The 21104-nt window shown below is 38.2% G+C and overlaps 2 protein-coding genes across 2 annotated transcripts in view; one reads left to right on the top strand and one right to left on the bottom strand.

The window, feature by feature from the left end:
* lrp1ab (low density lipoprotein receptor-related protein 1Ab) overlaps positions 1-21104 on the bottom strand; it is a 119674-nt gene that overhangs the window by 14713 nt on the left and 83857 nt on the right. Inside the window, exons 34-66 of the mRNA XM_079587355.1 lie at positions 20965-21090; positions 20737-20868; positions 20508-20642; positions 20298-20427; positions 20057-20183; positions 19763-19914; positions 19484-19608; positions 18475-18849; positions 11842-12031; positions 10922-11126; positions 10522-10711; positions 9394-9519; positions 9148-9276; positions 8919-9038; positions 8704-8817; positions 7573-7722; positions 7262-7384; positions 6656-6772; positions 6067-6195; positions 5862-5984; positions 5619-5759; positions 4952-5139; positions 4673-4856; positions 4509-4594; positions 4292-4411; positions 3962-4149; positions 3391-3596; positions 2135-2323; positions 1891-2039; positions 952-1045; positions 753-869; positions 538-657; positions 315-437 (exon numbers count right to left, since the gene is read on the bottom strand). Coding sequence (XP_079443481.1) covers positions 315-437; positions 538-657; positions 753-869; positions 952-1045; positions 1891-2039; positions 2135-2323; positions 3391-3596; positions 3962-4149; positions 4292-4411; positions 4509-4594; positions 4673-4856; positions 4952-5139; positions 5619-5759; positions 5862-5984; positions 6067-6195; positions 6656-6772; positions 7262-7384; positions 7573-7722; positions 8704-8817; positions 8919-9038; positions 9148-9276; positions 9394-9519; positions 10522-10711; positions 10922-11126; positions 11842-12031; positions 18475-18849; positions 19484-19608; positions 19763-19914; positions 20057-20183; positions 20298-20427; positions 20508-20642; positions 20737-20868; positions 20965-21090 — 4923 coding nt within the window. The remainder of the gene's footprint in view (positions 1-314; positions 438-537; positions 658-752; positions 870-951; positions 1046-1890; positions 2040-2134; positions 2324-3390; positions 3597-3961; positions 4150-4291; positions 4412-4508; positions 4595-4672; positions 4857-4951; positions 5140-5618; positions 5760-5861; positions 5985-6066; positions 6196-6655; positions 6773-7261; positions 7385-7572; positions 7723-8703; positions 8818-8918; positions 9039-9147; positions 9277-9393; positions 9520-10521; positions 10712-10921; positions 11127-11841; positions 12032-18474; positions 18850-19483; positions 19609-19762; positions 19915-20056; positions 20184-20297; positions 20428-20507; positions 20643-20736; positions 20869-20964; positions 21091-21104) is intronic.
* LOC306985978 (galanin receptor type 2) lies at positions 15392-16872 on the top strand (the record flags this gene model as incomplete). The annotated part of the gene is made up of 1 exon (XM_079588810.1): positions 15392-16872. The coding sequence occupies exon 1, from the start codon at positions 15835-15837 to the stop codon at positions 16870-16872; it is 1038 nt and encodes a 345-aa protein (XP_079444936.1). The 5' UTR covers positions 15392-15834.

The raw sequence follows: 21104 nt of genomic DNA, 5'->3' as shown, positions 1-21104 counted from the left end.
ATGTGGATAAAAGCTTTAATTAAATCTGAATTAAATTAAGCGATCATGTCTCTTCAGAAGATTTGGATTTCATTCACTCGATTCAGATGGATTTACTTCGTCTTTTTAAAGCATCAGTTTTGGGTGAATAGATTGGAATAGAGGCAGAAATATCTCATTAATTTATATTTCAAAGATGAATATAAACCGTACGGGTTTGCAACAACATGATGCTGAGTAAATGACGAGAGAATGTCCATTTTTGGGTGAGCTATTCCTTTAAGATAAAAAGTGGCTTTATAAAAGTCTATATTTTGTTGGTTTTATTTCCTTACTGCAGTTGGCCGGTTCGTCGGATTCATCAACACAGTCGTAGTCTCTATCGCACACCCAGACTCGTGGTATACAGCGTTTGGTGATGGCACACTGGAACTGGTTAGGAGCACAGGTCACCTCAGCTACAAGAGAACACGACACTCAGCTCATTATAAAACAGCCTCATACATAGTGTAGATTAAACACTGATTCAATCAATGAGAGATATAAGAGCAGACGTACGACAGTCCTTCTCATCTTCTCCCTGGCCGCAGTTGTTCTGACCGTTACAGCGCAAGATTCCAGGGATACAGCGACTAGGATGCGAGCACTTAAACTGACTGGGCAGGCAAACATGGATGTCTGAACATGGAGAAAATGAGTTTTCATTAAGAAATTGTTCTAAATACTTTAATTAGATAATTATTCAATTCTACACAATTGACTGGACATCATACCACAGTTGGCTTCATCAGAGTTGTCCTGGCAGTCATTGTCTCCATCACAGATGTAAGCTGGGTTGGTGCAGAGACCTGTGCCGCACTGGAACTGGCCTGGTCTGCATTTAAAAGCGGCTAAAACCCAAGAACACAGAGCATGAGGATGTTATGTACAACTGAAAGTGGCCATGGGGTCCGTTAAAGAGCTGATACTCACGACATTCAGCAGGCTCATCCGAGCGGTCTCCGCAGTCATCTTCAGTATCACACTTCCACCAGAAAGGAATACACTTATCATTCTTGCAGACATACTACAGTCAAGAGGAGGAGAGAGAGAAATAAAAGAGAAGCATAAACAGTTAGAAGAGTGTGATTCCTTACAAGACCATGGCCAGCTCATACTTCACAACCAATATCAAAAGAAAAACATATTTTGCTTCATTTTTTAGGAAAATTAAGATTTTTGCATGTTGACATTTTCATGTTAATTTCGACTAGACAATTTCTAACTAATTATGTCAGTATTATTAAAATAATATGAAAGTATTTATTAATACTTTGAATAAGAGTTTATTTTTATGTATTTTTAGTTTTCGTTTTATTAAGTTAAGTCATTTGGTTGCGTTTTGCCATTTATTAGTTAATAAATATTTCTATTTAGTTTTTATACATTTTTATTTCAGTAATTTTAGTACTTAATTTTAAACTTATTTTATTTCAGTTAGATGACTAGCCAAAATTTCTAATTTTCATTTAGTTTAAATTTTATCTCTCATATTTATATTATATTTTATTTCTATTAATTTTGTTAACGATAAGCACACTGCTATAATGTGAAAATAAAATAATGGTTTAAAAAGTATTTATTAGGTCTGGCAATGAGTCTGATTAATGAAATATGCCTAAGGCTGTTCATTTTTTAAACAAGTTAGCAGTCTCTGTATATATATATAGTTTTCTTTCTATTAAAATGTACAAAATGCACTAATACTTTTTTTTAGTAAGATTAGTAGTAAGACTGAAATACTAATAATATATATACTTTTTATTTTATTTTTTATCATTAATGGCAGTACAATAAACACCGCCATAATGTAGAAACAAATCTCATAATGAGAATCTAATAAGAAGCACCCCTGAGAATAAAGGAAATCACCTGGCTGGCAGTACAGTTGGACAGGCACTGTTTTCCATCAGCAGCCAGATAGAAGTTGGTGGGACAGGCACACTTGTAGTTTCCTCCAGGAGAGAGCAAACACAGGTTACTGCAGCCACCATTATCCACCTGACACGGGTGACCCGACACTGCAAACACAAGAGCATCAGAGAAGAGAATACTTAGAAACCACATCAAATAATGCAGGAACATTTCCATTTACAGCATGCGTTTATCTTCTCACCCTCAGGTTGTCTGGAGGGATGAAAGATGTGTATGTCCATGGGTCTGTGCAGGGTGCTGATCAACATGGTTTTGTTAGTGCCCAGTGTTTTGTGAGCTCTGTTGATTGACTTGGTCTCCCAATCGGTCCAGTAGATGAACTCCTCAAACAGAGTCATGGCAAAGATGTGAGGGATGTCATGATTCAGCACTGTGGGGAAGAGAACACAAGCTTCACATTTAATAGGTTCAGAGGCAACACACAGAATATTCAGTGAACAATAATGAGAATGAGGCTTGATTTTATCCATCAGATTTGATTGGATCATGAAAACCGGTCTATAATATTATGGGTTAATATTATTTTTCCCACCTTCATGGCATCAGCAAAAAAGTAAATTCACTACAGAGATGAAGATTGAGTGACAGACCAAATATACAGCCCAATATTAATTTTGTTGTCATTGATTTTAAAACCATGTCAGCACTAAAGGCTATTTTCAGGATAAAAACTGTATACATAAAAATAAATACATTTTTAAATGTGCACTGAGTAATTTTAGCGGTATCTAGTGGTGAGGTTGCAAATTGCAACCACTTCCTGTTGGCCACCGTAACTTCTGTTGATGTCGTCGTCTGAGACAGCAGAGAGTAGCCAGTTAAGCAATGATGTTTCTTTACAAAGATAAATTTAGAAATTATGTTTACTTATTTATTCAGTAAAACGATATGTTATTGCGAATATTATTACTCGTTCATCATTGTGTCAGTGTTTTATTCACTGACTTTAGCTAGCTTCTTTGCATGAAGAACAAGACAGTGATGAAACGCGGTCTTTATTAGTTTATCCATTTAGGGCTTCAGTAAAATCAAACAAAATGGCTATTTCAATGTAATGGGGTCCGCGGTGTATGTAGATAGAAATGGCTCATTACTCTAAGGTAATAAAATAAGTGTGTAAAAGCTCACAACTTATCTTGATGCAGATATATATATATATATATCGGGACACAATAATTTCAGTTTTAGTTTTTAAATTTGAGCCCTTTCGTTCTTGCTAAATCTTTCTGAATGTGAGAAACAAAATCCCTCCTCACTGCCACATTATCGCACAAAGCGGTCTCAAAAACAATAGATCAACTGTAATATTACATAATACGGAGCGTCTATGATGTAATTTATTGGTGAATATGAAGGTTGAGTCACTTCTTTGTCTCTAAACTAATTGCCCGAAGAAAAATGACATCATAAGCAATGTATGGGTGTCTTTGTATTCACCAATGTGTCTGTTGGTTCCGTCCAGGCTGGCAAAAGCAATGTAGTCTTCACGAGCATCTGCCCAGTAGATGCGGTCATTAATAAAATCTAGTGTCAAGCCGTTAGGCCATGTGATCTTATCCTGAATAATGGTGTGACGATTTGTGCCGTCCATGCCGATGCGGCCAATATGTGGCACGTCACCCCAGTCTGACCAGTACAGATACCTGGAAATAATGAAACCACCAAAGTCAGACAAGCTCATAACGCACATCAAGTCCAAATTAAATATTTGTGTATATATATAACATATAATAACAACAACAATATATTCACATAGATCCATTAAAAGAAAATTCTTTTTTTTACAAATAAATACATAAAACAATTCAGTAAAAAAAAAAAAAAATAAAGCTTTTCTCCGCAAATGTGAAATGTGATTAACTGCAATTCATTTGACTAATTAATCAGAACATCATGCAATTTAGTCACAATTTAAAAAAACTTACTGAAAACTGGGATACTGGTATAGTCAGAGACTTATACAATACATAATGTAAGAACTTATCAGGAACTGAGTTTAGACTCTCACCCATTCCTCACATCCACCGCCACAGCTCTCGGCTCCCGCAGGCCGCTGTTGACCAGCACACTTCTGTAAGCCCCGTTCAGCTTGGACACCTCAATTGTGTCTCTGCCCTTATCACACCAGTACAGGTTTCCCCCAACCCAGTCCACGGCCAGACCGTCAGGGTTACTCAGAGCGGTTCTGTGCAGCACCTATCCATCAGCCAATCAAAAGAGTCACAAACATGCCCATCGGCCAATCAGAACAAGATGACATGGCTGAAGAAATTTGTCATAGGTTGAACTCAGACAAATGATTTTTAAACATGCAGGAATCATCAAAGCACATCCAGACCTGCACGTTACTGCCGTTGATGTTCATGCGACGGATCATGCTGCCTTGTGTGGTCACGTCCGTCCAGTAGATCATCTGCTCTGCGTAATGATAGTCCAGAGCCACTGCGTTATTGAGCCCCTGTTCACACATAAAATAGTAACAGTTCAGCAACATTAGAAAGTTACAATAGTCTACAAATAATCTCTTTGGTCTTTTAGACTGACAGCCACCTCACCTGTTTAATCAATGTGTAGTTAGTGCCATCCAAGTTGAGTTTTCGCAGGTAATACCGGTTCGCAAAGATGAGGAAAGGTTCCTCCTCTGAAATTTAAGCAACACGTTTATCGTACAAGCAGACTTTGAAACAGAAAAGAGATCATGGGGAGGGGAGAGGCTCACCAGATGTGGATTTGCAGCTGGTGGGGTCATCAGGACGCAGCACAAAGCCATCAACACAGAGGCAGTGGAAGCTACCGTGTGTGTTGATGCAACGCTGAGCGCAGGGGTATGTGGTGGTGCACTCGTCCACATCCACACACGTCTTCCCATCTTGTTTCAGCCGGAAACCTGGATGACACCGGCACTATGGGGGCCGGGCAAGAGGCAGGTCATGTCTTCATACTGTTATGTCCAACTAATAAGTTCACACTATTATTGAGTATAGGGAAAAACACATACCTTAAAGCCGATCTTGAGATCTTCACAGAGCTGTGAGCAGCCGCTCTGCTTACTGTTGAGACACTCATTGACGAAGCAGTTGTTTTCATCAGAGCCGTCACCACAGTCGTTGTTACCATCACACAGCAATGTCTCGTTCACACACTTGCCATTGGTGCACAGGAAGGAAGTGTCATTACAGCGCCTCTCTACAGACAAAAACAAAATAACAATGAGCACACGGTTCTCATTTGGGCCTGGGGAAGAGGATGCCCACCTGTAAAACCTTTGTTCTGGGTCCAATAAATTTCACTGACGGACATTGAATGGTGATATTATGGCACTCTGATAAATATCGTGGTAGTGAATGATTACCATATTCATGCCCCATATTAGTGATGGGAAGTTTGGATCATTTTATTGACTCCATGGAATTTTTTTTTCCAAGTCATTTTGTTCATTTCAGCAGAATATAATTGAAATGTTACATGTTAATAGCCAAATTCCCCAACACAACAACTTACGCAAATGCTGATCACATATAATGCAGCCAATTTTTTCAATTTGAACTAATCATTTCCGATACAGACTGCATACATTATCTTCAGCCTATGGGGCTGTCACGGGATAAACAAAATGGGATGTTGTGCATTTTTTTCACCTTGTCCATCAAGGTTATAATACTCGCCTGGGTCTGTGCAAAGTGGATTTTTGGGAGCTTCGTCCGATTGGTCCCTACAGTCAAATTCTCCATCACATTCCCAGTTCTTCTGCTTCAAACACTGGCCATTAGCACAGCGGAAATCATTCGGCCCACACGTGGGATATTCTTTGTTATGAAAGGGAAGACAACATTTGACATCGTGCATGATCACTTCATTTGTGTGTGTGTGACCAATAATAAAAACAGAAGACTAAAAGGCATGCTTACCACACTCGGGCGACTCATCCGAGCCATCGCGGCAGTCAATGTCATGATCACACATGAAGTTTTTGGGAATACACTGATAATTCTGACATTGGAATTCAGAGTCATCACAGGTCTTATTGAAAGCTTGAGAGAAAGAATAAAGAGATAAACAGAAGGAAATACAGTTTAAGGGTATAAACCAAGTTCCGATATAAGTGATACTCACCACAGCCAGCCTTAATGCCTTCATCTGCACCATCAGGACAGTCCTTATCCCCGTCACACTTCCAGCGCTGAGAAATACACATGTGGGAGCCGGGACACTGGAATGCTTCTGGACTGCAAGTCTTTGTCTCTGGAAGAGACACTCAGTGTTACTTATACATTTAATCATCAAGCCTTAACTAGATTAACACTGAGATTCATCATGGCTGATATAAAGTGTAAAGAGTTCAAATAAAGGCAAAGTTAAATAGCCATGAGGTTCTCAACTGTTTTGTTATCACAAGGTCCATATGAGGATTAAAAAAAAACAATGCTTAATGCATATAAAACACAACTAACCATAAAAATATTGTATAGTGTGGTCAGAAAAGCAGCTTTTAAAATGGGGCTTCCAAATTGTTTTGTTGACGTCAAACGTAGTGCGTTCAAACAAACTTAACGGTGGTACAGATTCTTCCATTGGTCCTCGCGTGACGTTCTCATCATTAAAAACCATGAACGGAGGTAAAAGTGCGACCCGCAGTGAGGATAAATATGGTTTATCTGAGTTCAGAGCTTTGTTCGTTGATGTAAGTTGTAATGCGACTCACTGCATTTGCTGTCCTCATCAGTGCCGTCTCCACAGTCATCAGTGCCGTCACACACCCAGGATTTGGAGATACAGCGATGGTTTCCACACTCAAACTGATTCGATGCACAGAACTTATCTGAGAAAACACAAGTAAAGAACTTGTTCCTGTCAAACAATCTAAATACAATCAACTTGTTTTCTTGATAAGTTCTTCAAAAAACTTAGCCATAAAAAACAGGGGTACAAGAGATACTAGACAATAATAATAAGATCTAATTTATGATAACTTTTTCATTTTTTTATGATACAATTTTTAAACAACAACTAAAAAAAATAATAACAATAGTTGCTGTTGCTATTATAATTTTTTTTTAATAATAATAATTAATAAAGAAATTGAATAAAAAAAATATCTGAAAATCAGTTCCAGGGAGCAAATATTTTCCCTTAATAAAAAGTTTCTTAATAAAATAATAATAAAAATCCAACATTGGCTATGATGAAAGCACATGGTCGTATTGTTTTTAGTGTTTTGAGAACAAAAACTACACCAAATATTTGAACAGATTTGACAAAGTGCAACAGAAGAATGTAGAATTTTTTTTTTATATAAATATTTACTAACCACAGTGAGACTCATCTGCTCCATTCTCACAGTCGTTCTCTTTGTCGCAGGTCCAGCTCATGGGAATACAACGGCCGCTCGGACACGCAAAGAAGTTCACTGGACATTTCTGCTTCCTTTTCTCTGTGGGAAAGAAAGTGAAAAATTTGTCTTATTATGCAAAATCACATATTTCATTAGCTGTGAGAATAGGATATATATATATATATATATATATATATATATATATATATATATATATATATATATATATATGTGTGTGTGTGTGTGTGTGTGTGTGTGTGTGTGTGTGTGTGTGTGTGGTGTCTAACCCGGACAGTTTCTTTCATCTGAGAAGTCTCCGCAGTCATTGGAGCCATCACAGCGCCAGGAGGGGGCGTAGCAGAGTGTAGTGAACTCACACCTCTCAAAGGTCATGCCCTTCACTCCAAGCAGATAGTAACTAGAGCAGTCAGTGGGGCCTGAAAGAGAACGTACCAAAAGATTGTATGAGTGCAAGAAAATGTTTAGCTATGTTCGTCCACAAAGTTGCACTTAGAATTTTAAAATATATATATATATATGAAATTAAATCAATTTGAAAAAATATAATAATATACTACTACTAATAGTGATTATTAAAAATACCCTTGACATTTTTTTATATTATTTGTATTTATAAAAAGGTTAACTTTTTATAAATACACCTGGCTGTGATGAAAAGACAGTACTGTTGTTTTTTGTCTTTTAGTTTAGGAATTAATTATAAAATTGTTTAAAATTAAATCTATAATCTGAAAATGAATCAATTTGATTTATTTTTACTTAAAAAAAATAGTTACTTTTTAGTTACTTTCGTGGATGACCTTTTTTTCCCTGACTAAGACGAGACAACACCAACGTCATTAGACAATAACTGTGACTATATCAACATGCAATATCATTGATGAAAAAAGAAGAGACTAAAATGTGGTTAAAAAAATAAAAATTTCACTCTTCACTCAAATAAAGGAGACGACAAAACATTGCAGACTGTTTTTACGAGCTTTCATGCTTAAGGTTGCCAGATTTCAAGAATTAAAATCCCCCAATCAGAGCTTTTCGGTTAAAAGAACACGTTTTCTACCCGGTTTCATTCTCTACATTGCTGAAGAAGCGCAGAATAATATGAAAACACAGACGAACACGTAAGCTGGAGTTCAGCAAATTAAAGTGTCATTCAGTCGCTTTGTGTTCTGTCACGAGCCGCTTGCACTGTTTGCTGCGACTAAATCTGCAATCAAAGTGCAGGCTGATATCCAACTAAGGAAAAGAGATACTGTATGAAGAATTGCACAAGTGCTACTGCCATGCAATGTTAATACAGCCTGTTACCTTGATTCAAATTTCTCATAAGCTTAATAAGGCATTCAAACAGGCAACCTTTTGGTTAACAGCCCAGATGTTTCCCGATTAATACTTACTGCAGTTCATCTCATCACTGGCGTCCTCACAGTCCGCCACCTGATTACAGCGACTAGAGTTAGTGATGCAGGAACCGTCTTTGCACTGGAACTCCGCAGCGCCGCACAGAGTCACTGAAGACACCAGAGATGGAAACAGTGAGGAACTACACAAAAACAGATTGTGTATTTCTCCTTTCCCATAATCTCGCCATTTATTTCAATCCATCACATACTGTTGCATGGCAGCTCGTCTGAACCATCTCCACAGTCATCGGTGCCGTCGCACCAGGAGCTGTGTTTGATACAGCGCCCGTTGATGCAGCGCCGGTAGCCCTTCTTACACATGCGGTTCACTGCAACCAGAAAAACAGAGATCAATAATTGATTAATACTTCAAATACAGATTAGGAAATGCTTATTAAACCTGCAAACCAGTGAATAGAGCCGCAGTGTCATGCTTACCGCAGTAGGACTGCTTCTCATCAGACTTGTCTTTGCAGTTAGCTTGACTGTCACAGGTCAGGCTGTAGTCGATACAGTCACCGTTTCCACACTCAAACTCATCCACGCTGTTACAGGTTGTGTTCTCCGCTGAGAGAGAGAGATTGCGTTCATATTACACTGCACTTCTCACAGGAAACTAATAGAGTATTTTCAGAACAGGCTTATATTTAGACAGTACTGTAGCTTCCTGTTTGTCCCTCTCACCAACACAAGTGTTGTCTCCCAGTAGTTTGCGCTCTCCACGGCAGCTGCAGTTGACTCGTCCCTCTGACATGAGCAGACACAGGTCCTGACAGCCTCCATTATTGGTGAGGCATGGAGAAAACTCACCTATAGACGTAAACAAACACAAATGACTCATTTAAAATTGCTATTGGGGCTGAAGCAATCATCGTTATATATTTATGAAGAGTTCACATTTCCCGTCATTTTCATAAACAAGTTCAAATCAATTATTAAAAACCATTAATACTATTTTTTTTTTTACTATGAGTCAGCAGATGACCAGTTATATTGTTATATTAGTACACTTAACAATTAGGTTTCATTTGTTAACATTAGTTAACATGGACTAAGAAAGAACAATACTTCTAAAGCATTTATTATACGTTAAGTTAACTACAACATTTCCTAATACATTAAATCCAGGCATCAGGCAATAATAACTTTCAAGTAAATATTTATATTTATACAGTTGTATATACACTCCTTAATATGTAGATCTGTACATAGGCCGTCTACTTACCATCTAAATCTGTATATTTTTGGTAACACTTTACAATAAGGTTCATTAGTTAACAACATTATTTAGCAAGAACTAATAATGAACTGCACTTACACAGCATTTATTAATCTTAATGTTCATTTTAACATTTACTAATACTTTATTCAAATCTTGTTAACATTAGTTAATGCACTGTGAACTAACATGAACAGCTTTATTTTTCATTAACAAAGATAAACAAAAGTAAAGTGTTACTCATTTTTTTTACCTTAAAATTCGGCCTAATTTTTCTAGGTGTATGTTACGTTGTTTTTATTAATTCAACATATTTAATTATTTCTCTCTATTCTGTTGTTTTAAATCTTTATGCAAGTAACTAGAGCTCCTGGAAATTATATATATATATATATATATATATATATATATATATATATATATAAATAATGTTAATATGTGTTAATATACATTTTATAGTTTTATTTTAAACACTACAATGCCATTTCACACTTTTTAGCCATTTCAGAGCAAATACACAAATAAAGATATATTTTGACTACTTTCATATTGCTGAAAAAAATACACGGATTTAACATGGATCAGTCACTCACAGCCATTGGTGTCTTTGGCCACAGCGATGATACCCATTGGCTGTTGAGGAATGTCAGCACGCAGGACTTTCATATCTCTGCCGTATTTATCAGCTCTGAGAACAGCTCTGCGCACCCAGTCTGTCCAGAAGATATATTCACCATACACAGCCAAACCGAAAGGATGCACTGGCTCATTCTTTAGGACCACCTGATTCACACAAGACAATTTACATTCATTTATTTTGCAAGCAAATTTAACATGTTAGTAGTGTGTGTTCTTTATGAACTAAGCTCATGAACTCATTGTATGAACATGCATTGTTAGTGTCATGATCTACCAGGTAAAAGTCAAAAATAGATCTCTCACTTTTCCATGAACAAACATAAACAAAATAGACATAAATACAAAGGAACTCACAAAGCGCCGGCTGCCATCATACTCGCAGCGCTCAATCTTGTCAAAAGTAGCGTCAGAGAAATAGAGTTTCTCAGCACGGTGGTCGATGGCCAATCCGTTCGGGGTGCGGATGTTATTTCCGATGATCACAATGACATTAGCTCCAGAAAGAGATGCTCGCATGATACTGGGAGACTGTTCATTCCAGTTAGTCCAGAACATCAGGCTGAAGGAAAGAGCACAGGAGGAAATGGAATTCAAAGATGGACACTGACATGTGCTTGTCTTCTCACACCAAACGCAACAAGATTTGTTTTCAACTTGTGATTATAAAAAAACGTAAGCTGTCACAGGCAAAGTAAAGTTATTAAATTATTACATGAACATATTTTAAAAAAAGCATTCAATAATTATACAAACAAAAAATATTGTATTAATTATGCGAGTAGAAAAAATTATCCGCACACAACCAATAAGGCAATAGTTCTCAAACTGTTGATTTATTACTTTAACGAGTTTATAACATGCACAATATGGACGCAGGTGTGTATTCACAATTAAAAGGCAGTGATGAAGAGTTGATCTCGAAAACATTTTCCACTTCACAGCACTTTGTCTTTTTGAGGCCTCTGTTGAAGTAATAAATAAACAGTTGGAGAGCTTTTGCTTTTTTTTGGTTGCGTGCAGGTCCTTTTTTCTACCTTTCTTTTGGATTTACGCACTCAGTAAGTTTTGTGACGTTGGACTGTTCGTTTACATTTGGCGCTACACCAATTACGTGAACTTTACTTTGGCAGTCAAAACAAATATGAATGTTTTGGAATGGAATTTGGTAGGGTAATAGTTCATACTGCGTATACTTCAAACTCCTGGTATTCCTCGCCAAGTAGAATGACTATAAAACATTGCATCATGGAAAATTTGATATACAAGGTTCGTACTTTTGACATTCATCCAGAACAAAGGCTCTGGGGTGGTCGTCCCCAGACATGGTGACTACGGTGTCTCTATCGAAAGCTCCAGTGCGACTCTGGTCCACAGTGTGCCGTGTGATGGTGGAGGTGGTGTAGCTGGTCCAGTAAAGTGTGTCCCAACCACGGTGATAAGCCAAACCTTCAACTGACCCTACACCTGTTGAAAAAAATAGAGAAAAATTGATTTGGATTTATATAGAGAATCCTGCTCTGACTGCTTGTTACTGATCCAAGAACAACTCAATCTGTTTCTCTTAATTCTAATTCAGTGCTTATAGAACAGTGAAAACTGTTAAAAACATAGCTAAAAATGATACATACAAAAAAAGAGGCATTTGAACTTCCTGTAAAGGATGGTAACACCTTCGAACATGTTTAGTATCATATATCCTTCAAAGAGTAAATGAATATGATTAGCACATTCCAAGTCCAAAACATCTCTTTTAAAACTACTTATCCGGTCCCAGTGAACGGTTTAATCCCATGATACGTGCGCATGTTGGTTTCTGCGGGCTGTGAGATAGCCTTTGTTGCTGGTGCGTGTGTGTGTTTTAGTGGCTTAGTGTCATCCGGTCATTTCATGGATGGGTGCCTGTGCATACAAGACCCTTCCCTTGGTGAATCTCTTTAACCACGGTGACTAGTTCTTCCACAAAGAGAGGACTGCTGGAAGAGTCCCGAACACAACGCTGGGGTGAGAAGCAATGTGGTGCAATGTGCTTCAGTCAACGCCGTCGAAAGATTCTCAATGAGTCAAAGTCACAGTGAAAAATAGTCTCCCTCTACAGAATTAATGAGCTCACGAGGGGTTCGCAGCATCTATCTGCATCACACTTTATGACAGCAATTACTCCCCCCATAAAACAGGAAGGACACTCAACCAAGCTGTTTACTTTTGCTAAAAAAACATTAACGATCCTGTAAAACATAGACTTTAGGCCAAAGGAAGAATAACAAGATACCGTACTTACGCAATAGCCACTGCCCACTTCTAAGTTAACAGGTGAGACGTCATCATTACAGAAATGATGATGTGATAACAAAAGGTCAGTTAATCTGACAATCGATATCCTAGATGATGGACACCTGAACAACTACCCATCCTACTTCGAACCTGAAGGTCAGTAGGATATCACATTAGGACGAACTGATGAGCCGTCATCTTGCGTTCCTTGCAGCCGAAGGTCAAAGTCCTGGAATAGCCAAGCTCAAGGAATTGGAATGAATCTGAAGTGTCATTTAATTGATCATAAGAGGGAAGTCGCGATGGGTACTTAGATTCAAGTTGAATCGACTGTTCGTAATTTGGAAGCCTTTGACAGATGCAGGGAATCAGGTTTTGTAAGGTTGCCTGGTTTCACTCGATCAATACAAGCAAACAGCAATCATGGATGGCTGTAAGGTAAGCAAGTTCCATAATCCCAAATATAAGATTAGGTTTAATATTTAATAATGTGAGATGAAGTGATTTCATATTACAAATTATGAAATACAGATGTTTATGGTAATCCTGCAAGTCTTTGGCACAATCGAAACAGTGTTGGTATTGTAAATTAAAACTAAAACTATTGTAGTTAAAGAGGCTATATGCGTTTTTCTGAAATTTAAACTCGCGACTGACACCTGTGGCCAAAAAAACAGAACTGCTCTTCCTTTCTGCTCGCTCGTACGTGCACACTTCACAAGTCATCTGCTGCAAGGAGGTCAGGTCAACATTATGTTTACAGAGGTAAGAACAGTCAAATACATATATTGTTTGAGATAAGTGTTCTGAGTGATCTGAAACGTTTAACATGAACGCGCTTGACGTCACATCTGCAGACAGCGCAGGAAAAATCCGACCCGACAGAAAATAGGAAAAATAGGATACAGGCTCATAGGTGCACCCACTGTGAGCAGACAAGGTGTCAGTATGCTCATCAGGAGATGTTTGAGTCATAAATGGTAAAATAAAAAGGCTATTGTTTCGTTTATTTTGGGGAAAAAGTTCCATATAGCCCCTTTAAATTGTATTTTAGTCAAAAACTAAATAGTTCTTGTTAACTGAAATAAAGCGGGGGAAAAGGCTGCCTTCACAGGATCAGGATATCTCTGAATCCAATAGGTTTATAATATAATATAATATAATATAATATAATATAATCCAACTCAATTTCCATTTTAAATTCTAGAAACTAGCCTTGTAGTTGTAGTTAGGGGTGTGCGATATTACGATTTTTGATCGTGGACGATTAAAATGTCTCCACGATCTGCTTTTGAAGAAATATCGTAGGATCGTGCATTTTATCAGTTTGCATTTCTGGCGCCTCCGTCTCAACATCCTGTACAGCGCGACGTATATCCACATGAAATGCAGAGGAACGGGACACTGTAGTTCATAAAAATTTATTATTTGCATGTGCTTTAAAGCCTTGCCGGTTAAATATGTCATTCGCTGCTGATGCGCTGTTCTAACGGGCGCTTTTCTGAACGCAAACACACGACGCGCACATGCACTAAAGCCTGTCTAACTGACAGCGTCTGATTACTGGACTAAGTTATCTTTCGAGTCTTATTGCGCTAATACTGTCAAATAAACACAAGGTTTACATAAACAAAGTTGGTTATGTCTAAAGTGAAACAACAATAGAAAAAAATTAAGAAAAAATCTGCTTGTCAAATGTGTGTAGACTCGTTGCGCGCAGATCTTAAAGTGACAGTAGCCCTAATAGTAAACATGCTGCCGCTTGTCCTTAAAGGGACAGTTACCCAAAAATAAAAATTCTGTCATTATTTACTCACTCTCTAATGTTGTTCCAAACCTGTATTAATTTATTTCTTGTGCTGAACACAAAAGAAGATATTTTGAGGAGTGTGGCTAACCAGGCGGTTGCTGGTCCCCATTGACTTCCATAGTGGGAAAAAAAACTATTATGGAAGTCACTGGTACATCAACTGTTTGGTTACCCACATTCCTCCAAATAACTTTTATTTTCAACAGAAGAGGGAAACTTATTCGGGTTTAAAGCAGCTGGAGAGAATTTAAATATTTGGGAGAACTATCCCTGTTAATAAAACAACAAAATACAAAGAGCATCTCCCTCACTCTTGACTGAGAACTTTAATAGTAGCTTTAATAAGAATCCATGTAAAATGTATACAGTGAAGTCGATGTTGTTTTATTTTCATATTTGTTCATTTAATTACTTTCTTCAATGCTGTTAAATACACCTGTAGCTGAAAAAATAAAGCACTGTTTATTTAATTTGTATATTAAGTTGTGTATGTGTATCTTTGTTCTTAATTTTTAATAACAAAGACAATGACACATATTTTTTATCTTCGCCACTTTGGCCTAAATGTCTGCCATTCTTTTTTATTTTATATTTTGTTACCTAAGGCTTTGTTTTTAAAATAGGGACATTAGTTTGGCTGTGATGCTCAGTCACTTGCAAAATAGTAAAACCAACATGAAAAGGAATCGTGATAAAATCGTGAATCGTGATTTTCCTGAAAAAAATCGTGATATGATATTTTTGCCATATCGCCCACCCCTAGTTGTAGTCATTAAATATTTGCTTGGTTATAGCTAAACCCCTCTTGAATTTCTTCTACATCATTAAAGATAAAATTATGGATCCTTAATGATGAGTGACAGGGCAGTGAGCCAGATGCACTTTTGGATGTAGACTGTGCGTCAATAAAAACTTATAATAATACAAATTCTGAAATGTAAAATTTCTATGTACAAGAAAAAAAGCATTAACATGAATTCTCAACTTCCCAGGAAGATATAGAACTAAATGCTAATGCTAGACATTAACAACCACCCCGGTGGAGACTTCCTTTATCTCTTGGAGTAAACACTCCAATGATGCTTTGCCATGTGAGGGAGTTATCGAGCCTTGAAGGAGCTAATTATTAGCCCGAAGCAGACGGCAATCTTCACCTTGCCATTCTACACTTCATTGTGATCAATTCATGTTGAAGTGTATATCAAGAGGATTAGCAGGCGAAAGCATGAATATTAGCCACGATTCTGGGAGTCTGAAGTGGGAATTGACACAGATTTTGGCACCAATTCTGGACGCAATAGTCATGGTGATCGGGCTGGTAGGACACTCACTGGTCATCTACGTCCTGACCGGACGGAGGAGGAAGAATGGGCTCCAAACTCTTCAAGGGACAGATACGTTACTTTTAGCCTTGAGCGCCTCGGATCTGCTGCAGCTCATTTGCCTGCCCTTCCACACCGCGTCTATAGCACTGGGCTACTGGCCCTTCAGCAGCATCCTGTGCAAAGTCATCAGTTTCTTGGGAGTGGCTTGTAACTCGGCGAGCGTATTCACTCTAGCTGCATTAGCGGTAACGCGCTACCTGATTGTGGTGTACCCTACCTGGACGTATCGTTTTAGACTGCGCCGCTGGCTGTGGGTTTCTGTGATTCTCATGTGGGTTCTGGCTGTGGCTCTTGCAGCACCTCAGTTTGCTTTCCGGCAGCTGAGAACGACGCCTATCCTCTGCTTTGCCTTTCTGTCAGACCTCAGCCAGTTGGTCTACAGTGCTATTCTGTTCCTGATTGGCTTCGCTTTGCCTCTGATCATCATCATCATCATGTACACCAAACTCTACGGCTTCTTACGAAGGAAAAGACTGCAAGGTTGCGCACCGCAAGTGGAGCGCTATCAGAACCGGGTGACAAAGACGTCGGTCCTGTTGGTTTTAGTCTTCACCATCTGCTGGTTGCCATCCTACGCCCTCATGTTCATGCTCATCGGTACGAGTAACAGCAATACACACGCACATCATCACGACTTCACCATTATCGCCCGGCTGCTAGCGAGCTCTTCAGTTGTAGCCAATCCGCTTCTATATGCTTTCATGTCAAACAAATTTCGGCGAGAGCTGCTGTCACTGGGACGGGTGTGCTGCAAAGGATACGGGTGCATTATGTGTCCAGGAAGTGCCACAGTGCAGCCCTTTAACCCTGTGGAGTTGGACCCCCCTCCACAACCCTGAGGATAAAGAACTGGACTATGCAGAAGCATTAAATGTGTTTATGCTATAAAAGGTAATATCAGTAATGGGACTAATGATGTCCTGAGATAAAGATACTAAATATCAGGTGTATATTTGAACTACATTGATTTGTTATGCCAGAAATAGCCTTCTACCTGAATTACCTGGGAACGCATCAATGATATTATCTAATAATGGGTCATTATGTGAAACTGTACAACCATCATTCTTTGTTGAGCAACATACTTTAGTTGACCTGAAACATCCAAGCCAGATGTTTAATAAATTTGAAACTATTGCTGAATGCATGCATGTTTACTTTATTAACTGATTCATATGATGGTATATCAGGAATAAACAGTTTACCACAACAGCAATGCAAACTTTGTATAGAAGGTTCAATACTTTTTCAATGTTTGCACTGCACCAAACTTAAAGGAATAGTTCACTTCAAAATGAAAATTCTGTCATAATTTACTCACCCCTCAAGTTTTTTCAAACCTGTATGAATGTATTTCTTCTGCTGAACACAAAAGAAAATATTTTGAAGAACCTACTATGGAAGTAAATGGGGTACATCAACTGTCTTTACCGGCATTCTTCAAAAAATATTTGTGTTCAGCAGAAGAAAGAAATTCATACAGGTTTGAAACAACTTGAGGGGTGAGTAAATGATGACAGAATTTTCATTTTAAAGTGAACTTTTCCTTTAATTTGTCTTCTTACTACTTCACATTTTTAACAACCATTGGCACCTGTCTAACAGGCTAAAATGAAATGCATTGAAAAAAAGACTATTAAATTATTGCTTCTGATTGGTCATTCTCAATTATTTCCATGTCTATATATAGTATATATATATTCTCATTCATTCTCATTCTGCTCACCAAGGCTGCATTTATTTGATCAAAAATACAATAAAATATTATGAAATATTATTACAATTTATTATACCCGTTTTCTATTAAAAAATATTTAAAAATGTAATATATTCCTCTGATGTCAAAGCTGAATTTTCAGCATCATTACTTAAGTCTTAAATGTCACATGATCCTTCAGAAATAATTCTAATACGCTAATTAGCTGCTCAAGAAACAATTAGAATTATTATTATTAATGTTGAAAAATGTTGGGCTGCTTAATATTTTTGTGGAAACAGTGATTCATTTTTTTTTCAGGATTCTTTGATGAATATAAAGTCCGAAAGAACAGCATTTACTTGAAATATAATTTTTTGGTAACAATTTAAATGTCTTAACTGTCATTTAATGAATTCTCGCTGAATAAAAGTACTAATAAAAAAATAAAAAAACAACATCTAAAAAACAACAACAACAACAACGTACTGACCCGAGACATTTGACACAGTTGTGTGTGTGTGAAGTTGCGTGTGTGAAGCTGAGGCAAAACTGAAGAGAAGACCGATTAAAACAACAGATTTTCATTGAGTAGGTCTGTATTTACAAAACTAAATGACATTTATTTTTCTTCAAGTGCTTGGTTTCATTATCATTTTTTACACCGTTATATTCTTGTTACCCTCATCCAGATGGTTTGCACAATACACAACAATGAAAATGAATGAAAAGATTGGACACTTACTCTCCACTATGGTCTTGCGGTCGGAGCCGTCATCGCTGATCTGCTGAATGTTACCGAAGTGGATGTCGCTGAAGAAGATCCGATTGGCTCCCTTCCCACCGCCGCCTCTGTAGTCGAAGGTAAGAGCGATGACGTTCTTCATGTGCTCTGGATCTTCGAAGGGTTTAATGGGAGCATTGAGGTTTGTTTCATCCGACAAGTGGATGCTCTTCAGTATTGTGCGCTCCGAGTAGAGGAGGTAGCCATCATAGTCCCTACAGCTGTGGCCGTCCTCTGCCAGCATGCCGTGTGCGCAGGCGCAGGTACGATTGCCGTTACCACGGAAAAGACACAGTTGTTCACAACCACCATTGTTCACCTTACAGACGTTGGTACCTGCAAAGGGTATTATGTTAATTTATGTTTTAAATTAACATTTACTTTTTGTTATAAGCTACAGAGAGATGTTAGTATAAGCTTTCAGAGAAAATCTACTTTTATATATACTGGGGTCTATGAATTGGCTGAGAGCCTGGGTGAAGGGGTCCTTATTATGGCTGCACGATTTAAAGAAATAAAATTCAATATCACAATATGGCTTAGTGCATGGTTCCTCAAATCCGGTTCTAGAGGGCCACTGCACTGCTGAGTTTACTTCCAACCCTTATTGTGTTGTAAACTCAAGTGTGAACAACCAAACTTCAAAGAATAAAAAGTTCCACAAATTGTTCAACCCCTAAAATAATGGTTTGCACTCAAAACTATTTTTTTTTATTTTGTACTCTCCAACAAAATCACTCCACTCATTCTAGAATGATCAATTCTTTCCAAATATAGTTATAGAAGTTATCTGGTGAACATTGCTGTATTTTGTCAAAAAATATATCGCAGAAAAAGTAAATATCATCAGTATATTGTAAATATACATCAGGTTTTTCGAATATCATGCAGCCCTGGTTCTTACGGTTGAAAACCCCTGCTTTATAGTAATAAGAAGTTCTCTGGCATCCTTGTTTATGAAAATACCCACCTTGCTGCCTAGCACGGTTGAAGACTTTAATGTCTTTGAGCTGCACACCAATGCCTGTTCTCAGATAGACCATATCTGTGGCGTTGTCTTTGTTTCCTCTCTTGATGGAACCATTGGCATGTGTCCTATTGGAAACAGAAGAAGATAAACAGCTCATTATCTGTAACATACACTGCAAGAGTAAGGCATACACATCTCTGAGAACAAATGAATATGAATGAAAGGGGTCACCTAAAAAAGGTAATAACAGACAATAGTAAAGGAACACTGCGTTTGCACCTGTCACTCCAGTAGATGTAGTCCTCAAAGACAGAAACCGCAAACATGTCCATGTTGTTACTAGACAGCACCAGCTCACGGTTTTCTCCAGTCTCCAGATTTATGCGCTCAATTTTGTCTGTGCGGGCGTCACACCAATACAGAAGGCCCTCCTACACATTATACAACATTAGTGATACAGCACTCACCTTAGCGTTTTGGTTTGACTGCTTTTTTTATATAATATCAATAATAGTAATAACTAAATGTCTTTTAAAAGTACATTCTGATTAGCAACAGTGTGTTTGTACAAACCTGGTAATCAATGGAGATGCCATTGGGCCAGCTGATGCTGACATTGACAAGAACTAATCTCTCAGAACCGTCCAGACGAGACCTTTCGATACGTGGATACTGACCCCACTCCGTCCAGAACAGATACCTGTACACACAAATACCCGAGTCCAAGATCATTTCTTCCCTCAACACAAAGGAGAAAGTGCAAATACACCATTTTCTCATCATCTTTCCTAAACAAACAGACACATTTCCTCACCCTTTCTCCGGATGTACAGTAATGGCGCGTGGTTTGTCCAGACCGTGAGAGATGACCACATAGCGGAAGGAGCCGTTGAGCCTGGCCACCTCGATCACATCAAAGCCTTGATCCGTCCAATAGATGTTGCCTATTTAAACAAAACAACATTAAGTGTTAGACACACTAATATATAATGTGTTTTAATTGTGTGTTTGCACATTTACACACCTGCGATCCAGTCAACGGTGATGCCTTCCACGCGTCCAATGCCATTGGTCACTATGTCCTCCCTCCAGGTCTGGTCTCTCTTGGCTCGACTAATAGTGCTCAGGCCCATGTCAACCCAGTATATGGTGTCATTGTCTACAGGGCACAAGAAGCACAAAACACCAACTTAGATTCAGCCTGAAAATTGCCCTGAATGCAACCATGTACACAAAGACAGCTGCGTACTCACCAGCATGGAAGTCAATGCCCACAGCAAGAGAGGTGCCCGACACCGGTACCAGGGCATCAGATTTATCTGATGGGTCCAGAGGAATGCCACGGATGCCCTCATGCACGGAGTAGAGCAAAAACGAGCCCATGCCTTTATACAAAAGTACAATACACACAATGTTAAAATGTGCTCATATGAAAGCAAATGGTCAAATGGTCCATTAGTGATGCTTGTATGAGATCTTGCCTTCACAGGACTGTTGGCCACTCTTCAGACTATATCCAGCAGTGCACATGCAGGCTCTTGTAGTTGGAGAAGTTGGCAAGCAAAGCTGAGAACAGTCACCATTGTTCTTACTGCAGAGGTTGGTACCTATAGTAGATATC

Source organism: Phoxinus phoxinus (assembly GCF_949152265.1).
Source record: "Phoxinus phoxinus genome assembly, chromosome: 18".
Taxonomy (NCBI): Eukaryota; Metazoa; Chordata; class Actinopteri; order Cypriniformes; family Leuciscidae; genus Phoxinus; species Phoxinus phoxinus.
Note: the sequence above shows the minus strand (reverse complement) of the source record. Positions and strands in the feature narration are given on the sequence as shown.